This window comes from Sycon ciliatum, chromosome 3, assembly GCF_964019385.1.
Source record: "Sycon ciliatum chromosome 3, ocSycCili1.1, whole genome shotgun sequence".
Taxonomy (NCBI): Eukaryota; Metazoa; Porifera; class Calcarea; order Leucosolenida; family Sycettidae; genus Sycon; species Sycon ciliatum.
In genome coordinates this window covers 1,393,016-1,415,515 of record NC_088645.1, presented here as the reverse complement: position 1 = coordinate 1,415,515, position 22,500 = coordinate 1,393,016, and the positions used below count along the sequence as shown (strand labels likewise).

Below are 22,500 nucleotides of genomic sequence, written 5' to 3'. Positions count from 1 at the left end.
ATAGTAGTATTCGGATAACCTCAATCTGTGGACAGCATCCTCTGTGGTCCTTTGTGGAAGGGAAAATGTGGCTGAACCTGATACATGTAGCAATGAAAAAATATTTTCCATAGCCAGATTTAAATAAGGCCCAAAAACAGGTTACCAGAGTGCTCAAACTGACACATCAGTGAGCTGTGCATAACGCAGGCAAACAGCAAAGGCACTATCCCGCACGAAATTACTCACCTACTACTGTTCTGGACATGGAAACCCAGTGGATTGACCTGGGCCGGCGTCCTCAATGCGTACAGAACGTTGTGTACAACAGTCATGTTGATCTGATGTGACCAGTGCACTGCAGTGACCAGTGTACTGCAGTGACCAGTGCACTGCAGTGACCAGTGCACTGCAGTGACCAGTGCACTGCAGTGACCAGTGCACTGCAGTGACCAGTGCACTGCAGTGCACTGGTCACTGCAGTGCACTGGTCACTGCAGTGCATATACATCAACATGTACATGTACATGTAATGCATGTGTGTACTGCTTATCCACGGCTGAATGGCCAGCGCCCTGGGGCCGCTAGACGTGTGACCGGATTTCCATGTCCACGACAGTACAAGAGTAGGAGCAAAATACCGAATTTTACGGTGTGTTGGCTCACTGGACTCTAAGCCGCACCGGCCTTTTCGGGTCCACTATCTGTATTTGTATTGTCATCCGCTGTATAAGCCACCCGCCCGTCAGATTTTGAATGATTTGGCAACTTAACGTTAAGATGATTATCAGCATAAACCATAAAATGGTTAAAAGGTTGAGAGGCATGACCGAAGTTCTACAAAATTGTCTACTTTGCCATTCACTCAGAACTGGCAACATATACAATGATGAGCTTTGCACCAGTATAATGATGGTCTGCAGTACATGAAGAGTAGCTGAACAACACCATGCATGCATAGAGTGCTGTAGCGCTGGTAGTCATTCCTAGCATTCCCAGTCTTAGCCGCAGGGGTGATTTTGCAGTTTTTGTATGCATTTCAAAATGCGGAACACCCCAGAAAATCCGATACTCAATCTGCGGGCAGAATTTTTTGGCCCGTAGGCTTGTTTTACCTGAGAATTTTCAACCCGGGTTGAAAGTCTGTACAAGGGAAAAATATGTGGGTGTTCACATCAAGACAGTTGACTCCCGTCAAATACTGATATGCCGCCAAAAGTCCACTTCTAGAGTCCTATATAGTCACGTGAAAGCATTCGCGTAAAATGTTCCGGTGCAGTGCTGTTCAAACTTGGCGCGAGATACGCACAGAAGTACTGTAGTAAGATTTCTAGATTTCAATCGTCCCCCGAGGGGAGGGTTGAAATCCACCCCGTTTGAAATTTCAACCCGGATCAAGCACAATGCGGCTTGTTAACGCTCCAGTCAATCTGTGTTCATGGTGGGTTGAAACTTGACTCTTGACTGAAACGCCTCATGTAAACAATCCAAGTAATTTGTGGAATGCAGTGCAGTTAGCTTTTTTTTGAGCTCCGTAGTTTTTCGCAGGTTTTGTAGGAGCCAGCCGGCAGCAGGCCGGTCTGGAGCAGGGTAGGGGCTGGATAGTTTAAAATTAGGTAGTAGATAGTTAGAGCGTTCCAAATGCCCACGTCCGGTGAAAATCGCAGTTGGAATTCGGTCTCTCCGAAAGTTCTAAAGAGAAACACGGGGACTTTCCACGTTCCACTGCACACGAAAACCCTCGAAGTTGCTGAGGCCCTGATTGAACATGGCTACTCGGACCTGATATCCGTGCAGCTGACCAGTAACTTGAGCTGCAAGGCCACGTTTCATTCCCGAGACACTCTGTCACGACTTTGCCGAAACGGTTTCCATCTCATGTCAGTGGAAGTGCGCGTCACTCAACTGGTGCCTGATTCCGTGGAAATCCAAATTCACGATGTGCCTATCTGGGTCCAGGACGACGTTATCATCGAAAGCCTGGGTGTCTTTGGATCGGCCGTTGGGCCTCTTCGCCATGGATTTGTCAAGACGAAGTCAGGGCTCGCCATTGCCACTGGTATCCGCTTCGCCTACCCACAGTCAACTGGGAACTTGTGGCCAGGCACAAGGGGTACATGGATGCAGCTAATGGGGTCGTTCTCGGCACTTGTGCCAGTGGTTGCGAGACTTATCCACTCACCCCCCCCGTTAGGCGCTGCATCTGCCGCTATGATTTACCGGGTGTTAGCGGCCGTCGTCTTCGCCCCAACATGCAGATTCCGTCGTATGTGAAAACATCTACGAACAACTTGTTTCGTGTACGCTACGAAGGCCAGCCTGCAACCTGTCGTAAATGCTCCCAGCCGGGACACATCGCTGCAGATTGCAAACTCGCCACAGGAACGACATACGCCAAGCGAACCGCGCACACCAGAACAAGCGCAACTGCAACTGTCGGAGGGCAACCTGGTGAACTTACCGTACAGACCGGAGTCCAAAACGAGTCGCCAGACTCGGCACGCTCCAGCAGAAGGCCCAGCACCAGCCCGAGTACATGTACTCTCTCGAGTACTGGATGTAGTACGAGTGCAACTCCTGTGGGGTCAAATGTTGGAGAACCCGCAGTCAGCACTGAAGTGCTCGAAACGGATTTGAATTTGAAAACTACGAAAGTCGATGAGGGGACTACTGAGGTTACTTCAGCGCTGAACAACCTGACAGATACTGAGCCAGACATGTCGTCCGCACAGGGATCGCTGTCAAGCATGACAGCACACCCCAGAACTCCCCTCGCGGACGTCGAAGTAGACATTGCAGAGCGAGATCTAGAACGGACAGAGCGACTCCTATCAGAAGTGGCATCAAACATCAACACCGAAGCGATCCACACTTGGTTCACGCCTGAACGACGAGGTAGGAATGCCAGCACTGAGTCCTCACCAGAGTTGGCAACTGGGGGGAAAAAGAAGGATTCCCGGAAACCAACAAATCTAGCTCCAGGCTCACGATTTAGTCCGCTTGCCAGAGCCTAATCGTGACTTGAAAAAAAAAAAAAAAAAAAAAATGCAGAACTATAACTATAATGTAACACCCACAGCACCACCTACCTCCTCGACCCAGTCAATGCGCCTCCTGGTGACTAATGCTTTTAGCTTAGCAAACAAATTTGGAGAATTTGTCCACACTGTCACGCACCACAATGTAGACATCGCTGTTGTGACCGAGACCAGGTTTGATGCAACTATCATGCCAGCTAAAGAGATGCGAAAAGACCACCAACAATCTATTAGATCATGACTAGTTCACATTCCACGTTGAAAGTACTGTCCCTGAACATCTGCAGCCTCCGCCAGAAGCTGCAGGATCTAATGCAACTGGCCTCTACTTGTGTGCCCAATGTAATAGCTGTCTCAGAAACTTGGCTCGATGGTACAATTACAACAGCAGAAATGTCCATACCAGGTTACACCCTACATCGCCTAGACCGTTGCGGGAACTTGGGTGGTGGTGTGTGTATATACACTGATGTCGGACTGAAATGCCACCCCCGGCCAGATCTTGCCACACAGGATATTGAGTGCTGCTGGGTAGAGGTGAAGGCCCAGCCGAAGCCTTGTCTCATTGCCTGTCTGTATCGGCCACCTCATATGCGAGTGTCTTACTGGCAGGCCCTGGAAGCGACGTTCACTCGTGCAATGAGGGAGCCAAAGGATATGATAATCTGTGGTGACTTCAATGTTGACTATAGCTGCCAGAGTGGTCAACTCTCATATCTATCTGACATCGCGAATACCCTCGGACTGTCACAAAGTGTGAGTCAGGCCACAAGAATCGGAATTACGGTATCACAAACCACCCTGGACTTAGTATTTAGTACGTTGCTGTGCAGAGCCCCAACCATTGTCTCCCCAGTATCATTTAGTGACCATTCGGCTGTCATCTCTACCCTGGCAACCACTGCTGACTGTGCACCCCAGAGTGCTCAACCGCAGACTCGGCACCTCCGAGGCATCAACATGGAAATGTTTCGCAATGACCTCGTGGCTGCAAACTTGTGCTCCTTGGATGGATCGTGTGATGAGATGTGGACTCGATGGCTGCAGAAGTTCCTGGATATCCTAGACAAACATGCTCCTTTGAGGACCCGCCGCACCAAAACACGCAAACATGTTCCTTGGATGGATGCAAACCTGCTGGCCACAATATCTAGTCGAAACCGGGCCCACCGCAAATGGCTACGCACCTGCAACCCTGTGGACCATGAAGCTTTCCGCCAGACCAGACGTGATGTGAACCAGCTTAACCGACGACTCAAGGCCTGCTACTATCAGGATCAGTTTGCCAATGCGGAAGGTCAGCCAAGACAAACATGGAGAGTGATTAACCAGGTATCAGGCAGAACACGGACCCACACTGCTCCTCAATGCCCCCCGGATGAAATCGGACAAGTGTTTGCGGACATCGTCACCGATGCGGCTCGCCCAAAGGTGCTGTCCATCCCCTCTGGTCCGCATGCAAGTACTGATCTCTGCTGTTTCAAGACAGTATCCATCGCATGTGTACGCAAGTTGCTCAGCAGTGTAGATACGACAAAGTCAACGGGCAGTGATGGCGTACCTGCTCTTGTACTAGCAGCATGCTCTGACCTCTTAGCTCCATCAGTAACTCTCATCTTCAACAAGTCACTTTCCGAAGGGAGATTTCCACTATCCATGAAACTTGCAAATATCACCCCTGTGTACAAGAGCGGCAACCCTACTAAGGCCACCAATTTCAGGCCTGTTTCTCTGTTGCCGATTATCTCAAAGATCCTTGAGCGCATCGTACATTCGCAACTCACTGAATTCTTGACCACCCACAGCCTCTACCCAGATTGCCAGTTCGGATTCCGGAAACAGCACTCAACAGAGGATGCTGTTGTGATGGCATCGGAGGCCTTTGCCAATGCCAAAGACTCCGGACTCTCAACTTGCGCCGCCTTTGTTGACATGTCGAAGGCATTCGACAAGGTTCAACATGGCACCCTCATCCGCGACCTCTTCAGTGTTGGTGTTGGTGGAAGTGCGCTGAATTGGCTGGCAGACTACTTAAGTGACCGGCAGCAAAGAGTTGTCATTGGGAACCAGCACAGCAAGGTATTCCAGCCCAGCAGTGGTGTGCCCCAGGGTTCCGTACTTGGTCCTCTGCTGTTTGTCCTCTATGTCCGTGGTGTGGCAGCTGAAGTGCAACCGTATGGTGTGCGGACAGTTCAGTTCGCAGATGACATCATGCTCTATATTAGTAGCAGGGACAAACATCAGCTGGAACGCAGTATGTCTTCTGCAGTTACACACCTGGCCAGATGGCTTGCCAGCAGGAACCTGGTACTAAACGAGAGTAAAACCCAGATTTTGTTCATCCCTGCCCATCGTTCTGTGAATCCTCGTGTCAGCGTTATGTGCTCTGGAGTTCAACTGGCACAAGTAGAATCCGCAAAGTATCTTGGTGTCCACATGGACCAAGATCTAAAGTGGACCACGATGGTCAACCAGATCGCCAAGCGAGCTGCCTGTAAAATAGCTGTCCTGTTTAGAAACAGGCGCTGCATGCCCCTCCCGTGCCGCATCACATACCTGAAGTCCCTGATCCTTCCTGACTTCCTGTATGCTAGCAACTGTTTCTCTGCTGGCCTCACCTCACATCAGCTCGAGCGCCTAGAGCGACTACTCAAGCGCGCAGTCCGCTGTGTTTACAACGCTCCATATGCATCACCATCTGCGCCGCTGTATTGCAAATTACGATTGCACTCGCTAGAAGTTATGTACTGCCACAAGCTGCTTGGCTACACTTGGCGCTGCCTTCAGGGTAAATGCAGCACATTGCTTACCGATATGTTCAGTCCTCTTAATGCCGGCCGTGCTACACGTAGTCAGGGAAATCGAGCACTTAAATTTCCAGTCACTAAGACATCCGCTGGCACACATTCTGCCTCATTCCAATGTGTATCACTGTGGAACAGGCTCCAGCCCGACATCAGGAAAATCCCACAGTACCACCGATTCATGCGATCCCTCCCAGCACAAGCTGCTTTTCAGTAATGCCACTGCCCGCTGTATTATTATTATTTCCTTTACTGGCCTAACTGGCTTTTTGCAAAGTAATACTTTACTACCCACTCTACTCAGTGTCATTGCCTTCATTGGCCTTTTATAATTTATTCTCCTTTTTAGTCGATATCATGTAATTAGGCAAATTTGCCTGTTTGTTCTTCGACTCTAAATAAACAAACAAAAAAAACAAAAAACACAGCTTTTGGACTTGCCAGCGCAGCACAGAAAACAGAGGCTAAACCGTATACTTTGGTTTACACACACTGGAGAGGAATCAAAAGCGTTTCTGCTGTAACTCTGAGTTTCACGGTTTTAACCGATCATCAGAATGCAACTTGACTACAATTTCCAGGAGATAAGATTGATATAGGCTGCAAGCTTGGAACATAGCGCGAATGGTTGATCTGGGCTGATAGTTGGTTGATGGGGTGCAAAATAGGGGCAAACAAAGAATACGCTTTAGGCCTAGGCTCATGCAACCACATGTTCTTCTGAGGGAGGCGAGAAGAAGAACAATGGGGTAATTATGAGCAGCACCTCACCTGCGATTGTGGGTAGTGAAAAGGTTTTGTGACGGCTGATGGTGAGAATTTTGAGAGGTAGTACTTATTTTCATACCTGCACTTGCTAACTAGCTCCGATCTTTTGTTGATGTTGACACGCTTGTCGACCTGAAGGATCTCTAGGTTCTCTCTTAAGCACAGAGGACAGCGCTTGGTTATGTTACTGTAACCTGGAGTCTGGGCGATAACTGACCAACCAAGACTGTACTCGCTGTTTTGACGCTTCAGGTTCCAGACACACTTTGATAGTTCTGTGCTCTTCTCATGTCTCTCCAGTCTGAATGATGGTGGATGGTTGCTGTGTCTCTTCTTGAATTCTGGCTCCGTAAGACCGATCTGCTCCTTCTGTCTGTACTCTCCGGTTACTTGGACGGTTACCTTATACACAATAGAGCTGATTTGTCAGTTGCCTTCCGTTGGCTACTGTGTTTTGTCTCTGCAGTTGCATCGTCTTTCCTTGGGCTGTCTGTCGTTGTTTCCACTCTTCCGTTTAACTGAGTTGTTGTGTGACTTGACCATTCCAGACATTTTCGGCATACAACTATAGCTTACTTTAACTGTATTCCGGTTGAAGATCTTGTGCAGTCTAGATCCTGCGAGGATGTGTATTTCGAGTAGTCGCAGGAATCTCTGTCCGATGTTTGTGGCTACTGTCTTGCTCAATGGCGGGCTGTACCAGATGATATTCCGCCGCCTGTTTTTTTTTCTTTTCCTTGCTTGAATTCTTGTCTCTCTCTTCCAAGTACTCTAGTCCTTCGGTTTATCCACTGTTCCTAAGTGCGCTGTAGCCACTTTTGTATAGCGGTGCGGCTTCTCTGAACGCGTCTTGGTTGGATGAAATATCGGTTAGCCGCCTGCTAATAGCTTTCGGTATTTGCTTGATGATTGATAATGGGTGATTCCTTTGGCTGTGGACATAGACCGGTGTATCGTTCGGTTTTCTATACGGGCGATATGTTCCGTCTGCTAGGTTCAGTGTCACATCCAGAAAATTCACAACCTTCATAACGGTGTAGTCGTAGTCCGAGGTTGTTGAATATCTTGCAGACTGTCTTCCGCATTTGGTCTGCTTCGCTGCCTGTCACGGCTCGTAGCCCTGCTAGACCGTCATCACGCTACAATCCGACGTCTCTGCTGTTGATTTTGTGTGCAATCTTAGTCAGTGCATACGTCCCAAGTAGCTCGCATACTTCGGCACCGTCGAAACATCCCATTGTCACGTCGAATAGTCCTCTCCGTTCTTCTTCATCCTAATATAGTCTCCACTGAATAATAGCGACTTTCGCGAATGCAGAATGGTGTCTTTGTCTTGTTTGCTAATACCGGTGTTCAGCAAACTCGATAGAGCGCAGAATAAGATCTTCTGAAATCGACGGATAATATTCCACATCAAAACAAACGAATGCACACTCCGGCTTCCTCTCGATGGCTTGGAACCAGTCAATCGATGTGGCTGTATTCTTCCAGGAGTTGATTGATAACGCTCCCCTAACATCTCGGCCAATTCCCAATAGTATCGTTTTGGTTTATAAAGTTTGTATTTTTAGGCCTGCAAGAAAGTAAAATATCGCTCAAACACACACACACACACACACACACGCACACACACACACACATACACACACACACACACTCACACACACACTCACACACATACGGTCTCTGAACTGCAATAAAGAAAATTAAAAAAGATCTGGCCCTGGGCATCATGAAGATTGACTCTGGAAAAGCAAGAAAGTTTACTGATAAAATCTGTCTCATTGTGTGTATACTGTATTTTCCAGAGTACATGTATAAGCCGTACTTCTAACGCTCAAAATACACTCAAAAATGTGGGTTGCAGCTTATACTCTGATGATCAGTAATAAATTAGTAGGGTTGATGTCTGCATTTTGTGGAAAACAATTGGGGTTGCTGCTTATACTCCAGTGTGACCCATACTCTAGAAAATACGGTGTGTGTGAGTGTGTGTGTGTGTGTGTGTGTGTGTGTGTGTGTGTGTGTGTGTGTGTGTGTGAGTGTGTATGAGTGCATGTGGGTGCATGGTGCGTGTTTTATGTGTCTATTTGTGTACGTGTGCGGGGGGGGGGGGGGGGGGTTGACGCGTTCGCGTTCTTGTGTGCCTCACCGGATTCTGCTCGTGACTTGATAACTGTTGGTCCCTTCGGGATCTTCTATCATCTCTGGATGGGTATATTCTATTTTATTGTAATGTATGTGTACTTCTGAAGTATATGACTTTGTATGTATGTGGTGGGTGTTTGTGTGGGCGTGTGTGTATGTGTGAATGTGTGTATGCCGGTGTGTGTATGTGTGTGTGTATGTGTGTGTTGTGTGTGTGTGTGTGTTTCCAATGTCATACCCTGTTAGGTGTTCACTTCTGACACATTCTCTCACGTGGCTACCTTCGGTTCAAGCAGTTGTCTTTCTGGTCCGGCCGGCATTGCAGTATCACCCAGTGGTACTGTGTATGTTAGTAACTTTGACACACACTGTATCACAATGTTCTAACTGTTGTCCTGGAGCATCTTGTTTCTTGTTCAACACTAATGTTTCTCACTGCTGTGAAACATGAACAGGACCAGTATTAGTAGTTTTGTTTGGTCAGGCTTTACTTTAGTATTTCAGTTTTTTGTGTGACACATCGAGTATGCATAACCTTGCCAGTAGTTAACATGTATTGGGCAGGCCAACAGTAGATCCAGCCAAGTCCTGACCGACTGTAGCAGTTCCAACATGCCTGATTAAGATGATGAACTGATGAGCATTGCCAATTACTGTCTATCATACTTGCATGATTGAATGTGTGCTTGCATATGTGTGTATGTGTGTGTGCATTTGTGTGTGTGTGTATGTGTGTGTGTGTGCATTCGTTTGTGTCTGTGTGTGTGACTATCTATGTACGTGGGATATGTGTGTGTGTGTGTGTGGGGTATGAATGTGTTTGTGTATGCGTGTGTATGTGTGTGTGTGTGTGTGTGTGTGTGTGTGTGTGTGTGTGTGTGTGTGTGTGTGTGTGTGTGTGTGTGCATGTTTGTGTATGCGTGTGTGTATGCATGCATTTGCTTATAAACTCCTGCACTGAGTTGTATATATACATTGTACTTGGATCACTCTCATTGTTACAATCCTATTCTCGATGTGCAGAGGATGATTCTATTGATTGTGTTGGCTGGGTGCTCTTTATCCTTTCTCTGAAAATCTATTGTATTTCAGCAACATGTCTCGCTGCTAAGTGTCGCAATACATCATAACGTTTTTTATGTCACTTTTGGATACAATGAAGAATGTGCACAATGTCTGAGGTGCTATTTTCTTTCTATCGTGTTTTGTGGTGCTTAGTGCTAATATCCATATTTTAGAATTGTTTCAAAACGTTTTCAATCCTGCTGCTCACCCTTGTTTGATCTGAAGAGATGGAGTATTGATAGTTGTCTGATGATTGCCTATGGAGTATGGACATGAAACTCTTACTTCGAAGTAGTTACAATGATGATGCGTGGTGCTCTGTGTTTCATGACCAGTCTTAGCTATAACCAACAATGTTACAGCCGTGTGAATGGCACTTAGAGTAATAGCAACAATGCTACAGCCGTGTGAATGGCAATTAGAGTAATAGCAACAATGCTACAGCCGTGTGAATGGCAATTAGAGTAATAGCAACAATGTTACAGCCGTGTGAATGACACTTAGAGTAATAGCAACAATGCTACAGCCGTGTGAATGGCACTTAGAGTAATAGCAACAATGCTACAGCCGTGTGAATGGCAATTAGAGTAATAGCAACAATGTTACAGCCACGTCACCTAGTACGTGGAGATGGTCGATCTGATCGGACGTCATCATCGCCATGACAATTCCACTGAAAAACTCTAAAATGATAGAAACCGTTCTAATGGGACACTTCGACTAACCTCTTCCTAAAATTTGTTTGAACAGTTGATGAAGACAATTCGAACGCGCCCTAAGAGTAATAGCAACCATGTTACGGCCGTGTGAATGACACTTTGAGTAATAGCAACAATGCTTCAGCCGTGTGAATGGCACTTAGAGTAATAGCAACAATGTTACAGCCGTGTGAATGGCACTTAGAGTAATGGCAACAATTCTACAGCCGTGTGAATGACACTTAGAGTGATAGCAATAATGTTACAGCCGTGTGAATGGCACTTAGAGTAATAGCAACAATACTACAGCCGTGGTAATGGCACTCAGAGTAATAGCAACAATGCTACAGCCGTGTGAATGGCACTTAGAGTAATAGCAACAATGCTACAGCCGTGTGAATGACACTTAAAGTAATGGCAACAATGCTACAGCCGTGTGAATGGCACTTCGAGTAATAGGAACAATTCTATAGCCATGTGAATGATACTTAGAGTAATAGCAGCAATGCTACAGCCGTGTGAATGGCACTTAGTGTAATAGCAACAATGTTACAGCCGTGTGAATGGCACTTAGAGTAATAGCAACTACAGCAGGAACAGACGGGATAGTGGCTGGTTAATCGCCCGCACCAGCTGAATACTTCCCGTCGGGTAATCTCATCAGCCACCTTGAGCTGCACACCATCACGTCTGCGCCAACGTAACTCATTATCCGCTCTGGTAAACAGCTGGAGACCCAGCACTCGAGCAGAACTGACATCCTCCGCAGGCTTCGTGGGCAGGCCGTACGCAGCGAGGCGGGCAGACACAGCACTACACAGAGGCTTGGGGACAATCACGTCATCCACATAATTGTCGACTTCTGGCATGTCGCGGGTCACATACTTGACAATGATGTCCATGACCTTGGGGGCCACAGACAGGCCGAAACCCATGCGGGTCATTACGTAGGTCTTGTCTTGCCAGACGACGACTTGATAACGCAGCAAGTCATCCCGAACATGCACTTGCAAATATGCCTTCCTGATGTCTAACAGCTCGTGCTCGTCTTCACGGCTACGCCATGATCGCAGGGATTCCGCACACACAGGAGAGTCATTGCCTGGGTGCGACACAAGTTGCCGGTTCAGGTGGCGGTAGTCCAACACGGGCCGAACAGGAGTTGAAAGCTTGTGCTCTTGCTCAACCGCCATCAGGGGCAGAACACAGGCTGGCTTTCCATGCACCTCCGGGTGATGCTCAATGAGCCAACCATTGGCAACCCACTCATCGACCGCTGCAGTAAACCTTTCCTCCTGCTGTGGCGAGAGGTGCTTCCGGCCGTACTCAGTAATGCCGCTGCCAATTGTAGACACAGGAGCAGTGTCCTCTTTCCAACGCCATGACATCACCCAGCACTGCTTACTAGGTACCCAGCGAGCTTCACCGTCGTCGACACTTAGCACAACGTCATCACCATCCTGTGACACAGAAACATGACGCGACAGCTTGGACGCGGTGTCAGCAATAGCAGCATCAGGTGAAGTGACCGGACCAGCGGCTGCAGCAGCAGCAGGCAGTTGCTCGCCGAAAACTACGTGACTCATACTGCCGTCGTCGTCATATGACACGCTGACGCCACCGCACTGTGCAACAAGGTCGTTGCCTAGCAACACATCAGCAGCCACCACCGATAAATTCGGAACGACAAGTACATCGACACATGTGCGGGGTATGCGCACCGGCCCATCATTGCGGTGGAACTGCAGCTGCGCCGAGCCTAGTACATCAAGGGGCTTACCGTCCAACGCGAGGATGGTTGACTCGCTGTCGGCACGAGACAACTGCACATCAGGCATGTGCGCGAGCAAAGCACGAGAAACAAGCGTGCGGGTGGAACCAGTATCCACGATAGCAGTTGCTCGATAGCAACTTCCGCCCGGAGACGAGACATCTGTGTATATGCGTGGTAGCCCGCCGCATGCTTGATTCTGCAGGCAGAGCACCTTGTCTGCGCCGCCCACAGATGCTGCTGACACGCCGTTCGCCGACTGCGCCTCCAGCCACTTCTTCCGCTGAAAGCAGTCTTTTTTCATGTGCCCGGTCCTATCGCAGAACACACACTGCATTGTTCCTCGGCTGGCAGTCCGCTTCGGGCAGTTCCGGCGGATGTGCCCGGGCTCATTACAAAAGTAGTACAGCGTCTCGGCCTTGGGAGCTTGTCCAGTAGCGCTGGTGCCACCACTGCTGCTGCCACCTCGGGGCGCAGCACTGCCACTGGCTGCTGCTGCCATCCCCGTATCAGGCCTGGACGAATCCACAACGGCTGCACAATGCCCTTATAAGGCAGAGCTTGACACACGGTAGGGAGCACAGAAACTGTATTGTGACAGGCTGTCTCACTGTTGCAGCGCGAGTTTGCTTTTACAGCGCGAGTCTGCTTTTGCAGTACTAGTTTGCTTTTACAGTGTGAGTTTGCTTTTGCAGCTCGAGTTTGCTTTTGCAGTGCGAGTTTGTTTTTGCAGCTTTTCCATCTACGCAACCTACCGCACGCCTTAACCATCGTTGACAGTTTATTGGTATTCCACTTGTTCTTGTAGTAATCGCCATGCCAATTTGTTTTGGGTGAAGCACGAATGTTTGCTAAACTCGTTTTTTCCAACAGGTGGCCGAACCCCTCCCCTCCCCCCTCCATCTCCGCCGATAGCCTTGACAAATTGGTACCGTATTTTACTTGTTGTGTATTGCGCGGTGTACTAAATCCAACCCATCATTACAACGGCCTGCCTACATGAGAGAGCGGGGCACAGACAAGCAATGTCATGTGCGAGCATGTATTAGTAGCGGACATGCAGCCCGGTGGTCGATACGTACGTGATTTAGCGTTACAGTGTCCAGTGTTGTCTCCATTATTATTATTAAGCCACGACCTCGGGTGTATTCGTATGCTACATACATGTACAGTTGCGCTTAACTGAAATCTGACCCAAAGTGCTAAGCTGGCACCCTCAACCTGCACCGCCCTTGTTTGCCTGGAAGTGGCAAGAATGCGGCTGGACGTACACCTGCACCGGCCTTGGTTGAATGGAGATGGCACGAATGCGGCTGGACGTACACCTGCACCGGCCTTGGTTGCCTGGAAGTGGCATGAATGTGGCTGGACGTACACCTGCCCCGGCCTTGGTTGCCTGGAAGTGGCACGAATGTGGCTGGACGTACACCTGCACCAGCCTTGGTTGCCTGGAAGAGGCAAGAATGTGGCTGGACGTACACCTGCACCGGCCTTGGTTGCCTGGAAGTGGCACGAATGTGGCTGGACGTACACCTGCACCGGCCTTGGTTGCCTGGAAGTGGCAGGAATGTGGCTGGAGGTACACCTGCACCGGCCTTGGTTGCCTGGAAGTGGCATGAATGTGGCTGGACGTACACCTGCCCCGGCCTTGGTTGCCTGGAAGTGGCACGAATGTGGCTGGACGTACACCTGCACCAGCCTTGGTTGCCTGGAAGAGGCAAGAATGTGGCTGGACGTACACCTGCACCGGCCTTGGTTGCCTGGAAGTGGCACGAATGTGGCTGGACGTACACCTGCACCGGCCTTGGTTGCCTGGAAGTGGCAGGAATGTGGCTGGACGTATACATGTAAAGATACAGTACATGTGCAGATGCAATGATGTTAACTGTGATAGGAACTGCTCCAGGCCGCCAGCTTTGTACTTTGGGTCGGATTTCAGTGAGCACAGCAACTGTAGCATACTAGTAGGTTTTGTATGATGCAGTGCATGTTCTGTTTCAATTTATTTCCGTTTTTTTTTCATCACTTTATTTCAAAACTGATTTCAGTGCTCCGGTTTGCGAAGACCAGCTCTCCTCCCCCCCCCCCCCCCCTCTCTATGTTTGTTCGAGGGGCACTCAAGTCATGCAGTTATGTGACAGTGTAACATTCACGTTTCCTTGTAAAACGTGTTCAGATACGAAGTTTGACTGGTAAACAGTTCCTGGGTTCCTGGGTACCTGGGTAGGTCTACCTGGGCGAATTATCTGTCCAGTTGTACTAATCTTGTACATAATCCAACCGCTATCTCCAAACACGCAGCATTTTCTTTGAACGTTCCCTCGTTCTAGCATTACCAAATTATTGAGCAGTCTACGTGTGCCTGTGACTGTCAGCGTCACGTACATACACCCTTCGTTTCTTACCGTGTTGTGCAGTCACTTCACTGCATGGTGCACTTGACAATCCGTGTTCTCTGTACCATCATCGCATGTCCTCTCTTGAAGCTTAGTCTCTCTGGCTCTCCAACAGTTACATAACTGACTGTACATCCACTGACAGCAGCAGCAGCAGCAGCGCCAGTGGCAGCGGAACAAACCCTGCAGTAGATCTGCAATGAACCCGAGGAACAAGCCCTGCAGTAGATCTGCAATAAACCCGAGGAACAAGCCCTGCAGTAGATCTGCAATAAACTTGTGTTCCGGGTTCTTGCCATACAGCAAAGGCAAACTGTCGCCACTAGAATGAAGTTCTGAAAAAGCCACTGAAATATTCTGCTGCAGAAAAGAGAACATGAAACTCAATCAGTTCGCATTTCCAGGAACGCATCGACTTTCACTGATACGGACACAATTCTATCGAAAATGCTCTATAAGGAATCGAAACTTGTGGTCTCGGCAAGTAGTTTCTATCGACTCTCGTATTTCGATCCTAGCGCAGACATACAATACGATTACTTTCACGGTACGTGTACTACATGTAGCACTAGCACAGTAGCAGGTAAATGTACAGTACTGGTCCTTGCGGGTGCGGACACGGGGAAATCCCTTGAATCCCCTGCACTACACGTATCTCGCCCTGACTGACAAGTAACGCACGCGCACGTACAGTTCTGACACGGCTAGCCTAGGCTAGAGTAGGGCCCTGTAGGGGCATCAGATCGACCTGATCAATGAAGTAGCGCCACCGTTCGAGAGCAATGAACAGTGTGTGTGTGTGTGCGCGCGAGCGTGCGTGTGTGTTTGTGTGCACGCGTGTGTATGTGTGTATGAGGTGCAGGGGCCATGTAACGAGGCCTGGCGCAAATATTCATGACGCCCAATTCTTTGTCCCTGGCATGGCTGTTGTCACTCTCTCCTTTGTAGCTTGGTATTATTTCACCCACTCCATATCTCTGCTGCTGCTTTGGAGATGGTAAGTTTTTTTATATACATGTACATCTGCATGTAAGAAAGAAGCAGTCAACCCGTGACCATCATAGCTATGTACCAATACTGGCTAAGAACCAGTCAACCCGTGACCATCATAGCTATGTAGCAATACTGGCTAAGAACCAGTCAACCCGTGACCATCATAGCTATGTAGCAATACTGGCTAAGAACCAGTCAACCCGTGACCATCATAGCTATGTAGCAATACTGGCTAAGAACCAGTCAACCCGTGACCATCATAGCTATGTAGCAATACTGGCTAAGAACCAGTCAACCCGTGACCATCATAGCTATGTAGCAATACTGGCTAAGAACCAGTCAACCCGTGACCATCATAGCTATGTAGCAATACTGGCTAAGAACCAGTCACCCCGTGACCATCATAGCTATGTAGCAATACTGGCTAAGAACCAGTCAACCCGTGACCATCATAGCTATGTAGCAATACTGGCTAAGAACCAGTCAACCCGTGACCATCATAGCTACGTAGCAATACTGGCTAAGAGCAATCTTCACTTGATACAAGTGAAATCCGGGTAGCTACGTACACAATAGGACTTAGGAGTCTAGCTAAGCCCATCTCTGCGTTTGTCACAAGCACCAAGTCGTTGCCAGGGTTCCCAGTAAACAGGCAACGCCTGTTGGGAGTTCCCTAGTAAAATAATATATTCTACAGTACTCAAGCTGCGGACAGAACTGTTTCGTTCTTCAAGTTGTCGACTCATCAGTGCAGCACAGAGAAAATGAGGCTGAACCTGACAGCAATGAAAAATATATTTTCCAAAGCCAGAGACCCGGGTGTACCTTGCCAGAGTGCTCAAACTGACAAGTCAGTGAGCTCCTGATAATGCAAACAGCAAATGCACTACCCCACACGAGAGTGCTCAACTGCTACAAGAGCAGGAGTGAAATACTCAAATTCTACTAGCTACACTCATGTAGCCTATTACTACTAGCTACATTGTAGATAGCATGAGAACTATACGATGTCATGATAATGTGTACTATCAATACAAAACTATCAACTGCAGCATACATGCTTTACATGATAATGTGTACTATCAATACAAAACTATCAACTGCAGCATACATGCTATGCATGATAATGTGTACTATCAATACAAAACTATCAACTGCAGCATACATGCTTTACATGATAATGTGTACTATCAATACAAAACTATCAACTGCAGCATACATGCTATGCATGATAATGTGTACTATCAATACAAAACTATCAACTGCAGCATACAAGCTATACATGATAATGTGTACTATCAATACAAAACTATCAACTGCAGCATACATGCTATACCTGCAGTGTGTACTATCAATACAAAACTATCAACTGCAGCATACATGCTATGCATGATAATGTGTACTATCAATACAAAACTATCAACTGCAGCATACATGCTATGCATGATAATGTGTACTATCAATACAAAACTATCAACTGCAGCATACATGCTATACATGATAATGTGTACTATCAATACAAAACTATCAACTGCAGCATACATGCCATACATGATAATGTGTACTATCAATACAAAACTATCAACTGCAGCATACATGCCATACATGATAATGTGTACTATCAATACAAAACTATCAACTGCAGCATACATGCCATACATGATAATGTGTACTATCAATACAAAACTATCAACTGCAGCATACATGCTATACATGATAATGTGTACTATCAATACAAAACTATCAACTGCAGCATACATACCATACATGATAATGTGTACTATCAATACAAAACTATCAACTGCAGCATACATACCATACATGATAATGTGTACTATCAATACAAAACTATCAACTGCAGCATACATGCTATGCATGATAATGTGTACTATCAATACAAAACTATCAACTGCAGCATACATGCCATACATGATAATGTGTACTATCAATACAAAACTATCAACTGCAGCATACATACTATACATGCAGTGTGTAACACTGTAATGAATAAACACAAATGCACACCCTGCAGCTGGATCAGATAACTCACAACGAATGCACAGAGCCTGCACATGATTGCCATTTTGTACTGACATAAGACAAAGATGATCTATCATGACATCATGACACCGTAACATCATGACATCATAACATCATGACATCATGGTATCATAACATCATAACATTATGACATCATGGCACCGTAACATCATGACATCATGACATCATAACATCATGACACCATAACATCATGACATCATAACATCATGACATCATGACATCAAAACATGACATCATGACACCATAACATCATGACATCACAGAGCCCGCAGACACCACGCATACATAGTATATGTGTGGTTCAAACAGACAGATAAATTCCGTTCTTATAATGAAAGCGAAAAGGAATGAATTCAACGACAGTCATTTACTATGGCATTGCATTATGTTTCAGGATTAATATCACATCGAAATCAGCTCATCAAACCTCGCCTTTGCATCTCTCAACACATTGCTGCAACGGTGGCTGAATGTTCATTCCAGCGGTTACAGAAGACACATCAACGAAAATGCATTGTGACGCCGATTACTCAGGATGCACTGTAACCTTCACTGAAGTCTTGTCTGTTTCCGTAGTTACCGGAGAATCTTGAAGAAGTACTCAACCTAGAGGAATGAATTTAGTAGAGGAAAATATGGAACCTGCGATCACAGGACGCACACACATACACACATGCACGAACACACCCATACACACACACATACACACGCACACACATGCGCACGTGCGTGCGTGCACACACACACACACACACACACACGCACACACGCACACACACACGCAAGAGCACACACAATGTCTAGCAATGCACCCCAGGGCACTTTGTACATTTCATTCCTTCGTCATCTTAGCTCTCTTTCTGAAGTCTCCTAACAGTCACAACTGCTGCTTGGAGTGTGAGTCGGAGAGCAGCGAAAGAAGCAGTTGTACAAGAGCAACGACAACATGGTCCTCAGATCCACGACCATGAGATTAAGACAAGCATGCTCTACCGAGTGTGCAACAGGAACAATTCCATTCTCGACGGGAAGGAGAGTTAAGACAGAATACCATAAGGGCCCGGTCCCACATGCAGTGGCGGATCCGCTGGTGCGACAAGGTTTTGCGGGAGTGGTGTCGCACCTCTCCTGCGACAAAATGCTTGCGTGGTCTCCCATGATCACGCGTGCACGGTGACCGAAGCGAGCGCGCCTCTCTGACTTCCAAAAAATTCAGTGCAGCTCTCCTGCAACTCAAGCATGCTTTCACTTGGAAGTACGCGTGCACGTACTGTATACTGATACTGAGTCTGTACAGTCACTCAGTACAGTACTGTGTCTGTGGACAGAACTGTTTCGTCCTTTGTGGACACATCAACGCAGCACTGATGTACTGATGATGTAGATGCTAGGTGTTGGACAGATCGTTGTTTTTGTTCAGTTGAGTATCAAGCATTACCATTAGCTACATGTCGTGGGTTCGGTATTGTTGACTTTGAGTCTTTGTTCTGTATAATCTGAAAGAATGGATTTTCCGTTGGGTAGAGGTCGATTGGCGAGACGTTGTCACAAGGCTATGGAGAACGCAGCGACATTGTCGTTGCTGAATACTAGTACGAACTTGTTGAGCAGCACATCGACGATACCTGCTATAGATACTAGAATTGCTCTTGCCAGACCTACATCACAGTGGTCCCCCTGCGTGGTTTTACATGATGGCCATGCTTGGCTGCTCACGGGTCCGCGATTTGGTCTTTGGCCGACGCCGCAGCCGTCGGTTTCAGCATCAGCTTCTCGGCTATCCACCTATACCGCTCCGTATCTCTCTTCATCCCTTGGCCAAACGAGTCTCGACCTCAACATACATGACGTGTACAACTGCAGCCGTAGCTGCTCTGACTCAAGTCCAAGTGTCCACTTCATGACCGAAAAATTAAATCGAACAACACAAATCGCTCACTATGGCCGGGTGCCGCAGGAGCGGAACTTCCACAGGAGAGTATATGCTCCAAAAATTTTGGAGTAGCGGATTTAAACTTTCCGCCATGGCGGAAGTTCCGCTACTCGCAGTTTCCATGGTGATACACGCTGTTGCGACACCGCTGCAGCAGATCCGCAACTCTCAAGTGCATGTGGGACCGGGCCCTAAGAGATATTGTGTGAGAAATGCAGATGCGGCTTCCACATATACAGGCACATCTGAACATTGCAGCATTCTCAGGGGTAGACCCACACCGCAGACAAAGGGTTTGTCTAGATAGGCAGACAAGATATGAAAAGGAGTTATGGGAATATGACATATGTTCTGTTCCTAAACGTTCCTCACTGACATTCCCTATGAACTCCAAGATTAGCGTGAGAATGAGACCAGACCAGAATAGGACCAAAGCCGAAGTGAGACCAAAACCGGAATAAGACCAAAACCAGAATGAGACCAGACCAGAATAAGGTTGTATTTGTTCGGTCATTCCGGAATGAGAGTAGCAAACAATTGTGCGTGCATGCACTCGGGAATCTGGCAAACGTTTTGCGAGACTCCGCAAACGGCGGTCGAATGTTTTGTTTTTGAGATCTACGAGTTGTTTTTTGCAGCCTTTCAAAGATAAGCTGGTAGCCTAAGAATGTTGTGGTTGCTATCTTGCTTCCGTACGTTTCTAGTTCTGCATGCCCCTACGACGATCATGGTGAAGGAGCGGCCAAACTCGGCATAGGCCTACGAGCTCCACTAGGGTACACGCCTGTACGCGACGTTTAGCCGCTACTTCATCGCTACTTCATCATGACAATTCCGTATTCGACCTCGTATCAGTCAAAACGGCTCTAGCTCTTCACGGATTCTGGATTGAGACCAGACCGGAATAAGACCAGACCAGAATAAGACCAGACCGGAATGAGACCAGACCGGAATAAGACCAGACCAGAATAAGACCAGACCGGAATGAGACCAGACCGGAATGAGACCAGACCGGAATGAGACCGGACCGGAATAAGACCAGACCCCAATAAGACCAGACCGGAATGAGAACAGACCAGAATAAGACCAGACCGGAATGAGACCGGACCGGAATGAGACCAGACAGGAATGAGACCAGACAGGAATGAGGCCAGACCGGAATGAGACCAGACCGGAATGAGACCAGACCGGAATGAGATCAGACCGGAATAAGACCAGACCGGAATGAAACCAGACCGGAATGAGACCAGACCGGAATGAGACCAGACCGGAATAAGATCAGACCGGAATGAGACCAGACCAGAATGAGATCAGACCGGAATGAGACCAGACCGGAATAAGACCAGACCAGAATAAGACCAGACCGGAATGAGATCAGACCAGAATAAGACCAGACCGGAATGAGACCAAACCGGAATGAGATCAGACCAGAATAAGACCAGACCGGAATGAGACCAGACCGGAATGAGACCAGACCGGAATGAGACCAGACCGGAATGAGACCAGACCGGAATGAGATCAGACCAGCATAAGACCAGACTAGGCTTTCCCCAAATCGGCCCGGATATTGTTCGCCTATTTGGCTGTTCGCTCGGTTCAAAAATACATCAGATTCGGCTGAAAATCAGCCGATTGTTCGAAAATCGGCTACAAAATTGGAATATTTTGGAAAATCGGCCAGAAGAATTGTGGGCATACTGGCTACAAGAGTGGTGAGACACTGGGGAAAAGAAATTCTAGTTTTTTACTAGTAATGATCTTCCTAATGGCTAATGTTTGTTTGGGAGGAGTTCAAAGGACACGAGTCACACGACCTCAACGCACTAGTTTACAAGTACTGCCATAGAGAGCTCGAGCGGTCATGCTTGCAGCAATATCATTCGTTCGTAAACTCACTTTGCAACAACATTTGGTAGATTTTCGGCGATTCTCAAAGGAACCCTCCAAAATCGGCTAAAACCTTATACATTTTTCGGTAAGTCTTGTTTACGGAGAATTTTGCGGCCGGCCGATTTGGGGAAAGCCTTGACCAGACCATACCAGCATGACACGAGACCAGCATGACACCATACCAGCATGAAACCATACCAGCTTGACACCATACCAGCATGACACCATACCTGCAGGACACCATACCAGCATGAGATAGAGCTCCTCTCACCTGCTGCATACCGTCATCAGCTAGATCAGTGCAGTGAACACCATTCTTCAATTTGTTGTGTCCATATTTTGCACGCAACGTGCTGGGACGCAAGTGACGAGCTATCTCCTGTTGAACAACAGAACAGATGATAAACGTACACATACACATACACGTACACACGTGTACACAATTGTGCAATCACATACCACACGTACGCATGCACGCACGCACGCACACACACACACAAACACACACACACACAACCACACAGACACACACACACACACATATGTTATGTTTATAATATTATTGTGAGCACAAACACACAATCAAGAATAAGAAGAGAAAGCAACTTTCGCCGTTTCTGGGATATGTACAGTAAGACGTCTAAAAAGTAGTAGCAGCTACCGCAATGGTGCAGTCGCAGAAGCCATAGCAGCTACAGCAGCAGCACTGAAGCATGTGCAGTGGGAGTAATAGCAGCTACAGCAGCAACACTGATGCTGGTAGAGTTGGAGAAATAACCTTTCAAACTCAAAAGTATGACAGGCTACTGCATGGCTGGACTGATCAAGGACTATTTGAACTATAGCACGATCCCCTGGATGTAGTAGAGCAAATGATAGGAAATTGATGAGTTGAACCCTAGCCCAAACAACAACAGCATACCACCAGCTAGGGAATAGTACATGATTAGCTAGGG

General features: G+C 47.5%; 2 protein-coding genes and 1 long non-coding RNA gene across 3 annotated transcripts in view; 1 reads left to right on the top strand and 2 right to left on the bottom strand.

Annotated features, from left to right (window-relative positions):
- The window catches only part of LOC135811198 (mitogen-activated protein kinase kinase kinase 7-like), a 139,468-nt gene extending 129,421 nt beyond the window's left edge, over positions 1 to 10,047 (top strand). The window contains exon 12 of the mRNA XM_065324391.1: positions 8,984 to 10,047. Coding sequence (XP_065180463.1) covers positions 8,984 to 9,124 — 141 coding nt within the window. The 3' untranslated portion in view covers positions 9,125 to 10,047. The remainder of the gene's footprint in view (positions 1 to 8,983) is intronic.
- The window catches only part of LOC135811202 (uncharacterized), a 191,971-nt gene extending 176,758 nt beyond the window's left edge, over positions 1 to 15,213 (bottom strand). Inside the window, exon 1 of the long non-coding RNA XR_010552560.1 lies at positions 14,677 to 15,213. This is a non-coding gene — a long non-coding RNA (uncharacterized LOC135811202). The remainder of the gene's footprint in view (positions 1 to 14,676) is intronic.
- A 1,285-nt stretch (positions 15,214 to 16,498) lies between these two features.
- LOC135812385 (nucleoside diphosphate kinase homolog 7-like) overlaps positions 16,499 to 22,500 on the bottom strand; it is an 11,925-nt gene continuing 5,923 nt past the window's right edge. Inside the window, exons 4-5 of the mRNA XM_065325760.1 lie at positions 21,816 to 21,923; positions 16,499 to 16,522 (exon numbers count right to left, since the gene is read on the bottom strand). Of these exons, the coding sequence (XP_065181832.1) occupies positions 16,499 to 16,522; positions 21,816 to 21,923 (132 nt within the window). The remainder of the gene's footprint in view (positions 16,523 to 21,815; positions 21,924 to 22,500) is intronic.